The 9,816-nt window shown below is 39.8% G+C and overlaps 1 protein-coding gene across 1 annotated transcript; it reads left to right on the top strand.

Annotated features, from left to right (window-relative positions):
• The first annotated feature begins 219 nt into the window (after positions 1 to 219).
• Positions 220 to 2,490, top strand: LOC129922594 (uncharacterized). The gene is made up of 2 exons (XM_056009279.1): positions 220 to 391; positions 522 to 2,490. The coding sequence occupies exon 2, from the start codon at positions 971 to 973 to the stop codon at positions 1,763 to 1,765; it is 795 nt and encodes a 264-aa protein (XP_055865254.1). The 5' UTR covers positions 220 to 391; positions 522 to 970; the 3' UTR covers positions 1,766 to 2,490.
• The last annotated feature ends 7,326 nt before the right edge of the window (positions 2,491 to 9,816 follow it).

The raw sequence follows: 9,816 nt of genomic DNA, 5'->3' as shown, positions 1-9,816 counted from the left end.
TGGAGTGACATCACTGGCTAGTTAATTAGCCAGGATTGCCTCTGATGGAACCGGAAGTTCCGTAGACTTGGGTAGCGTCACCCCCTTGCGCCATCCTTAATGATCCCCTTATTGTTTTTCTATACTTCTGTCTATTTGAAATATTTTATTATTTTATGTTCCCTATGTATTTTTATTAATATTTTATTGCTTGGATAACCACTCTATTAAGTTGGCAGTTTGTCCTACTTTTTAATGTAAAAGATGGCTGCGTCCTAAGCATCGCTGTCATTGCGGCTTTGTTCAGTTTGTTGAGCCTAGACTTAGATTTATGTTATTGTTGTCTGGCCCAATGTGGGTTGTGGCTTAGACTTTGACTTGAATATGTATGGCTTTTATTAGCCAAATGAAGGTGATTGTTATTACCTGCGTAGATTGTTTTGAGTGTGTGTTAGTCTAGATCTAGTCCATTATAATGATTATTATCATTATTTTATATATTTTTCATATGTCTTATGTTTTTTTATTTTGTATAATTGCAGGCTATAATTCCTGTCGTTATTTCTACTGTCTTACTGCCATTACTGCTATAGTACTGCCATTAATGCTATAGTACTGCCATTATAGCTGCCTGCTGCCTGTCTGCTGTAGATCTGCTTTACTGTTGCTAGTAGCTTACTGTCTGCAATAGCTACTGCCTTTATTAGTATTGTTATGACTTTGCCATGCGCACCGCCATCCAAGATAGTGCAGAAAGAAGGTGCGCACTATCAGTGACTAAACAAGTCGGATGTTGACATGAGACACAAACGATTTCCGCCCAAGTCTAGAGAGCCAATATGGAGATGCTGTACTCAAGGCAGATGCCCTTTGTGTTTGTCATGTCTCTATGTAAATAAACGTCTATGTCCTCGTTGAGTTGCCTCACTTTTTACATTGGTTGTCAGAAGTGGGATTATAGGCAACTCAACGAGAGGAGGTAGGATTTACAATGGCAGATTTGAAACAATTAGACCAACTCTCGGTTAGAGAGCTTAGGAAGGAACTTCGTTACCGATATGAGATAATTGGTGGTACCAAGGAGGTGCTTACAGCTCGTCTCCGGCAAGCCTTGATAGATGAAGACGAAGATCCAGATACCTACTTATTTGAAATTAAATCGGAGATTCATGAGCTTATTGGCAAGATAAATGAAGGTATTGATGCAATGTGCGAACAAATTAACAGTATGGGGAAAAGGGTAGATAAAATGGTGTCTCGAGTAGACTCGTTGGTAAAGGAGCAGTTGCCTGTAGACTCGTTGGTAATGAAGTTGCGTGCTCAAGACTGTGGCTGCACAAACAGTGGTGACGGAGACGCTGGGAATTGGAGCGCCGTCTGTGTCTGTGTTGTGGGCAAGTCTTGTGGTTGTGACTTTCAAGACGAGAAACGTGACAACGATTGCTGTGATGATCTCAACAAGATGTACCGAATCGAACGGAAAGTGACAAATGAAGAAACTGAAGACTGTTACGTGCCTGAAGCGTTTGATTCTGTTGTACCTGTTACCAGTACCTTAACTGAAGTCTGTTACGTGCCTGAAGCGTTTGTTCCTGTTGTACCTGTTACCAGTACCTCAATGAGCCGGACGGAGCAAGACAACGTTGGATCTGCGTTCAAGCCTGTTGCTATGGACCTTAAAGACCTCTGCCTATCTGTCGGTGCTCACGAGGGAAATTCGAAGCTTGACAACTGCATCCAGAGGTTTAGCATGAACTGTACGTGCGGCGCATTACATAGAATTTAGATGCCAAGAAAACCACCAACAGGGCATATGTACTTCTACCATCATCATCGACATTGGCATAGATGAATGTCAATCAAACCACTCTAAATCTGAGCTGTCAAGAGGAAGACATTTTCCACTTGAACCTGAAGAGACTTATCTTCTGGACGTAAGACTGTTGTCTGAGGATGACTGCGGTGCATTGGACTTTGCTTGCAACGTGCCTGCAAGCGAACCTGCAGCTCCCTTGAGAGGCGTCTGTCGGGAAGGTCTGCTGAGACAGCGTGTCCGATCAACGGCTGTGCTGAAGAAAACAGTGCTCGACCCTATCTCTTTGTGTGGCAAACGGCCACGTCATTATCGCAACAACAGCCTGGTCAACTGGAGAAAGAGAAAGCGGCACTGGAGGAAAACAATGCGGATGGCCTCGTGGGGAACACGCTCCCTGCCGCCTGTGGCTCCCACTGATCGACCTCCACCTGAACTGTCAAACCTCAGCTGCAGTGTTACTTTTCGGGACGAAAAGTGCTAAGACGGGGGCAATGTTATGACTTTGCCATGCGCACCGCCATCCAAGATAGTGCAGAAAGAAGGTGCGCACTATCAGTGACTAAACAAGTCGGATGTTGACATGAGAGACAAACGATTTCCGCCCAAGTCTAGAGAGCCAATATGGAGATGCTGTACTCAAGGCAGATGCCCTTTGTGTTTGTCATGTCTCTATGTAAATAAACGTCTATGTCCTCGTTGAGTTGCCTCACTTAAGTTATTACAGTATAGATTACTGCCACAGTTAAGCTGTCTGCTGTACTGTTGTGTTTAGTGTTGGTATTTTTAGGTGTAATCTAGTAAAGATAGTTAGACATTTGGGTTTCTTATTAGTGTTTGTAGTGGTATATTCAGGTGGATTAGTTGTTTATTTCTAAGTTTATTTAGTTGTTTCTGTAAAGTTTATTTTTATTTTCGTATTCATCTACATTTTTATTGCTTTGTAAGTTTGTTGTAAATAAAGTGTATATAAGTTTTGTTTTATAAATTTAGTTTAGTTTGTTCTTTTAGTTAGCTAGATTAGTTTAGTTTAGTTTAATTGTGCTGTCTGGTTGCTTAGGCGACTCTAGCCCCTTGGTCTCAGACCGAGGTGCACAGATTGGACCCACCCAGTAGAGCTGCCTACTGAAAAAAATGAATAAATGTTGAGCAGCAGATAACAAAAAGGCCTCACTCAGAAGCGCCACTCCTGACCTGCTCACACATTATGCCGTTTTTTTTTTATCGGGCGTAGGATTGGCGTTTTCCATATTGAATGACACCCCAAAATGACAATTTTTGTCTATATATTTCAGGAGATTTGTATGCGTTTTCAAAAGATTTTAATAATTTCCGGAGATTTTCAGGACTTTTTCGTATTTTTTTTTTGCAATTTCAGGAGAATTCCAGGAGCTGCTGGTAAATCAGGAGGCCGCGGGAAATTTGTTTAAGTTCTAAAATGGTTAAATTTAATAACTTACATTTAGCATTAGTGTAAGTCCTATGAAAGTGTGGGGTCCACTGCCGTCGCATAGGTTGCAGTGGCCTAAGGCCGGCCGTGAAAAATAGCGCGTATGCTATGCCGTGGGTCGACTAGTGTTCTATAATACTCCTGTCTTCAGTCTTGCTTTTAGACGAAAGTCTCTTTCAAATTTACAAGATTGTAGTGCTTATCTTAGCTGAGTATATACATTATCATAGTATAATTTACATTATAAACACGCATCTGACTGAGAAAATAGGTAAGCGATAATTTAGATCTAGCATAATTTAGACAAGATTGGGCGGGGGGGGGCATCGAGGAGAAGCCTGATTACCCATGAAATATTCTAGTGTTCTTAAATAGACAAGTTGGTCCATTTACCAGTGTCTCGTGTAGAGTAACACTTGGGTGTTTAAGTGTGTGTGTCACACAGAATAATTAAGTCAGTCGGGTCAGATGGTAGGCCTACATACTGGTACCAATAGCGATTTGAAAATAATATGTAATTCGTCTTTAAATATAGTAGATTGACCGTAGAACTACCAGCTGATGATCTATATGCCAAGGGTCTACAGTCTAGACTTAATATAGACGGTAATATTATTCTCGATGATAAATTGTGATCAAACTATTGATATAGAGATACAGTGAAGCTGCGAAGCAGAGTTGAGCTCGAGTAGGTGATTGGCTGAAAACAGGTAAGAGTATTGACATTTGTTGGTGTAGAAGGTACTGTAATTTACTAAACAAACAACTGCTTCAGGTTACGACCTGAGAGACTTTTTAAAAAATGGTTTTCAGAGGCTAAGACGGAGCTAGAACTAGGCGGCAAGGAACTGAATATGTGGCAGAACGCTTAGAGAAAGAAAGAATTAAGGAGGCAGAACAGCTAGTGTGTGAGAAGGTTAGAGAAGCAGAAAAGCCTAGAGAAGAGGCAGAGCTTTAGAGATGGAATGCAGAGAGAGAGAAGAGAAGTTGTAGACAAGAAAGTACAAATACGAGTGGAGCGAATGAGGATAGAGGCTGGTGTAAATGTGCAAACGAATGGGGACAGAAACAATGGTGCTAACTTGAACAGGGATAATTAAAGTAGCAACGCATGGATTAAAAAGAAAATCCAACCGTTAATCAAAATAAAAAACATAAAAGTAATAATGATGTAAGGATAAAACAGATAATAGACTATAATAATAAGCAACGGAGTTTCTGGCTCTATATTTTGAGACGAGCTAAGATAGTTTATTTGTTCATTTTGAGACGTACCTTTTCTAATCATGCAAGCATATCAATAGGCTAAACAAACCAACAATGGACTATAGCCCAAATCAACTATATGACAAAATGAACTATATCTACATGCGACTACATGAATATTTATAATTGCATATCTTACCTAGATCAGTCTAACTCGGTTAAGCACTAGACAAAACAATTATGAATAACGTCATTGAAATAACATCTATTGACATAATTATGTACACATTACGGTCGTCTAAAGGCTGTATGAAGCGTCTAGTGTGGTAGCTTAACTTGTTGCCACTGCTGGCTAGCACCTGTGAAAGGGGAGCAATTGGTATGTCTCTATTACCATTACATAGCCTCTCCACAGCAGGTCCTATGCAGTACCTCCTCGTGGTGACAGATGAATCTGAGGCTGTGAAGCTTCATGCAAGGGTCTCGGAGGAGGTATTGGCCCTAAGATGTGAGGTAGTCATGGATCATTGGTGTGAGGACACGCCATGCTGCCCACAAATCAAACCCCAAAAATAGGTTAATAGTCAGCCCATCCCTAGCAAATTTACCGCCCAGGCTATTCCCTCCCCCCCCCCCAGCATTGGAGAGGTCACCATCTTTGAAGTAATGTCCTTGAAAAAAAAAACACGGAGAGTGATAGTTACCGGTGTTAAGCTCCTAGCTGATTGTCGTAAGCTGGAACGCCTCTGTGACGACCGGCGTGTACTGCTTGTATGTGTGGCTTGTTTGGTGTCTAGGGCAAAGGCGTAATGGGCAAAACGTGATCCCGGGCAAAGTATATTCTTGGCGCCCTCCCCCATTTTTCATGAATATCACATAGAAATATTGGCTGCTTCTGGCGCCCCACTGAGGGTGGCACCCGGAGCATCGTGCCCCCTTTCCCCCCTCACTACGCCTCTGGTCTAGTGGATGATTGTTTGAATGTGCAATATGCTGGGTCACTACGGATAACTCGGAAACAGGCACACAACAAACAGGCAATAGAGTAAGATACAAACATTAAAATTTACAGTAATGGGGGTGGGGGTGCTTCTTGTCTCTTAATGAGAATGCTTCATCATCATTCTTAGCACAAATGATATAGAGTTGATCAACATGGGCAGCACTATCAATAGGATGCAGTAAGTTGCAATTGTAGGTGTGATCGTAGTATTTGTAGTGAGCAGTATTACATAGGCAGTTAGAACACTGTCACGTGGCTAGTAACAAGTACTAGTAGCTGGTGTTGCTAAGAAGGGGTAGGCAGACACCTGAAAGAGGCGGATACAACGTAGATACATTAGTACACATCGCTCATGCATCTATCGATGCTCTCGATTGAGATGCGTGTGCTTACAAACAGGGGAGATGATGACAAAATAGAATTGCTTAAAGAGATTGTTATATCTATATAACTATATAAATATAAGAACAAAGCAAGGGAGATAACAATCTCAATTAAACATGAGCCAGGGAGGCAATACGAATTATTGCTCGATATACAATGTAGAAGAGGGGTAATCAAATTAATTAGGATGTTGGTTGTTACACAGGGTGTAGAGGGAATATATTAACAAACCCATTCTGTGGCCTTTTACATCTTGAGGGGCAATCTCTTCCCTTTGCAATTTCTTGTGTGATTAAAAAGGCAAATCCTAGATACACAGCTGCGGTCAAAGGTTGGGCATCTGTAATCACCAGGCGCCGTTGCACTTTCATTCTTCTTTCTATTACTGTTGTGTATGGCATCTGCGATTTGGGACCCTTCTTTCATCGTGCTAGACTTAGTCTATATCTTCCTGTATCCTTATAAACCCGCCTAAATAGTAAATCTCCACATTTCGTTATTTCGCCAGCTCGCTGGCAGACGGAAACCATAAAAAAAAAGTCCCATAATACATGGCGCTGGATACGCAATAAGAAGAAAAGCTCTTTCCCTGCATTTTGATGTTCTCCATAGATATAAAAGGGTAGTACACATGAAACTTGCATCCCCGCAAGGTAAAGTAAATATCATTTGTGCCTACTTATCAACCCTTGCTGCACCGTAGAGGACAACCACATATTCTTCCAAGATTTGGAGGATGTAATTAGAAACATCCCAATAACCAAGCACCTCTACATCAGCGGAGATTTTAATGCTCTAGTCGGTGGTGAAAACGATGCATGGACAAAGTGTTTTGGACCTCATGCTTTGGCAGGATTGATGACAATGGCCAAAGTGTTTGGGACCTCATGTTTTGGCAGGATTGATGACAATGGACAAAGTGTTTTGGGCCTCATGTTTTGGCAGGATTGATGACAATGGCCAAAGGCAACTTGAGTTCTGTAGCACTGATAACAAACACATACTTTTCTGGCAAGGAACGTCACGAAGTCTGATAGCGGCACCCATGCTTAATAATGTAACACCAGCTTGACCTCAGCATCACTCGGAGGATGGATCTGAAAAGTACCATTCAAACCCGCTCATGTCATTGCGCGAACTGCGATTCTGTCCATTGGCTAGTGATATGCAAAATCAAAATACTCCTTAAGTAGGCTTACACTTCCAGTAAAGCTAGGACTAAGTGAATTAACGTTAATTGTGTAGGCAGTGCTTTTTTTTTTTTTTTTTGTAAAGAAATAAGTGCAGGTACTCAGTGATAGATTGCCTAACTTTTAACTACTAATAAATTAATAATAAACGTTAAAATGCAAGAAAAGTAATAAGTTTTCCCCACATTGAAAAAGGTGCGTACCGCCACAAAAAAAGCACTGCATGTAGGTGACCCAGAGAATTCTGTTCTTCGGCGCGCTCCTTAACAGTTCAATCCCATTGACAAGTGACGAAAAAGACATATCTATCAGATTGGAGAAATTAAGAAATGCTATCTACAGCTCAGCACTTACAGCTTATGGTCCGCAAAAACACTGATGGAACCTTGCATCGAGAAAAAGAGATCTGCACACCTCGCTCGCAAGGCGAAACCAAGTGAGCAAAATCTTTTACCTTTACCTATCCCTTAGTCTGTTGGACCGTTTGGGCATCATGCAAGATCTGTCAGACATCTTTTTCCATTCCTCTCTGTCTTTTGCCTTAGATGGCAGGCCCGTCCATTCTTTTATGCTGTCTTTTCATAGTTTTTTCTCTTCTTCTTTTTCCTGGTACTGTTCCCTGAATAAGGTATTTGCGAGCCCCGAAGACATTGTAATATGGCCATAGTTTTAGCTTGCGTTTTTTTACGTGTAGTCCAATCGCTGTAGTATCCCTGTCTCGTGGTTTGTGATGCGGTCTTTAAATGTGATACCTAGGAACCTTCTGTTGCATCTCAGGATCCTCCTCTCTAGCTCTGCAGTCAGCGTCCAAGATTCGTAAGCATATAAGAAAGTAGCCATGACCAGAGAGCGCATCAGTCTGGTTTTGGTGCCGAGTGCTATGCCTTGTCTTGCCATATTATTTTAAGTTTTGAAAGGGCTGCTGTGGACTGTTCAATTCGGGCCAGTAATTCAAATTTCGTTCCTTCATCTGAGACATTAGCTCCGAGGTATTTGAAACTACTGACACTAGTCAGCTTTTCACCTCTAATACTGATGCCCCTTTTAAAGCGCTGTTGGCTATTGGTCATAATTTTTTTTTTTTTCGGCATTTATTTGCATACCATATGCTGCGGAAGTCTTGTCTATGCGCATCATCAAGCCCAAAAACTTTACAGGTCTTCAAAACTGCTAATTAAGAGGCAAAACAAATGACTAGACAGTATGCTAACAACTTTTGTAGGGAAACATGCAACAGAATTCAAGAAAGTCTCTGCTTAGGAAATAGTAAAAAAATAAATAAATATGTTTGGTGGCATAAAAGCGATCCAACAATGTCTACTTGCAACTTTCCTCATTTAGTCTGGAAAAAATCCGATCCTTCCGAATGAAAATTCAAATTGACAAACAAAATTAGAAAAAAATATGATTTCCATGTTATCTACTCTCTGTGAGGAAAATGGCATTAAAGCTGACAAACGAATAAAATAATAATCTGTGTAAGAATATTTTGTCACAATTTCCAAATCTGACATACCTTTCCCAAGAAAAGACTTGTCAGAAGTCCATTCACAGAAGAAGTTTTTGAGCTCTTAAAGCAAAAATGATTTCTCAGTTCTCTTTATAGTCAGTAACACAAATCTGGATTTAGTGTAGCAGTCATAACCCGATTTGTCTGTATTGCACCCTCCTTTCATTTTCAATAATTTTTTTTTTTTTTTTTTTTTTTTTGCGAAACATGGGGTTTCTAGCCTATTAGTTATCAAGTTTAAACAAAAAAATTGATTGTGATCTTGCAAAGACTATCCCTAGAATTCCTTATCTGGTGAAACAGAAACAATGTCACACTGCCGCAACAATTGTAACGATGTAGTTTACTCTTATCCTGATCACTATCCGAGCTCCGTCATGCTTTTCAAATTGTCACATGAACATGAATATGGTGGATACCAAATAAAATGTTAATAAATGTACGCCATAAAATTTCATTTATTTGGAATTTAATTATAGGTTTATGGAGAAATATTTATTTCAAGAATATACGGAAATTACATATTGTTTTGTGATTAAACATTTAACTTTGGTTAGGGCTATACATAACAGATATTCACATTTGGATTACATTTTTATACCATTAGCAAAAGCACAGTTTCTTATGCTTTTGAACGAAAAATAATAATTTTACAGTTGGGTGTCGCCGAATTGTTGGGAATAGTAAAAAGGGGTCTCCGAGCTAAAAAGGTTGAGAAGCGCTGCTCTGGATGGAAACACGAGTTAACGTTTTGAAATTAATTTAAAGCTTGGTATTAAGTTTAGGATATTTTGAGGGAGCTTTTTGATTCTATGCTATATTTTAAATCGGCATTTAAAAAAAAAGTGCAAAATATTTCTTTACAAAATATTTTTTCTTCTTTGGTATCATCCCCAAGGGCTCATGTGGGCTCTAACTGGTCTTGAGTTTTAGGCTATATATATAGGTCTGTGACAAAATCAATCGCGGATAAGAATTTATTTCTGTTTCCAGTCTAGTATAATATACAAGTCTATGGTCTGGCCATAGACATAAATAAATATAGACTGGCCGATTAAAGAGTTTTATGAAACGAAAATTTGTGACTTGCAATTTTGTGTACTTTATTATACAGCATTTATGAGCAGTATAAAAGTTAAGTATTCATATCTATTTCAGCCACACACCTATATTAACTATATATATATTGTATTAAGGAGGCAGTGTAGTTTTGTTTAATCTCTAAGAAAGAAGATACTGCAATTGTTCATAATTCGGAAATCCGAATACAATAGATATACA

This window comes from Biomphalaria glabrata, chromosome 13 (genome assembly GCF_947242115.1).
Source record: "Biomphalaria glabrata chromosome 13, xgBioGlab47.1, whole genome shotgun sequence".
In the NCBI taxonomy this organism is placed as follows: domain Eukaryota; kingdom Metazoa; phylum Mollusca; class Gastropoda; family Planorbidae; genus Biomphalaria; species Biomphalaria glabrata.
The sequence above is the reverse complement of the archived record's forward strand: the minus strand, read 5'-3'. Positions and strand labels throughout refer to the sequence as shown.

Bases quoted from the DNA above. Each gene is read 5' to 3' on its own strand.
- LOC129922594 (XM_056009279.1), top strand. From the start codon at position 971: ATGGCAGATTTGAAACAATTAGACCAACTCTCGGTTAGAGAGCTTAGG.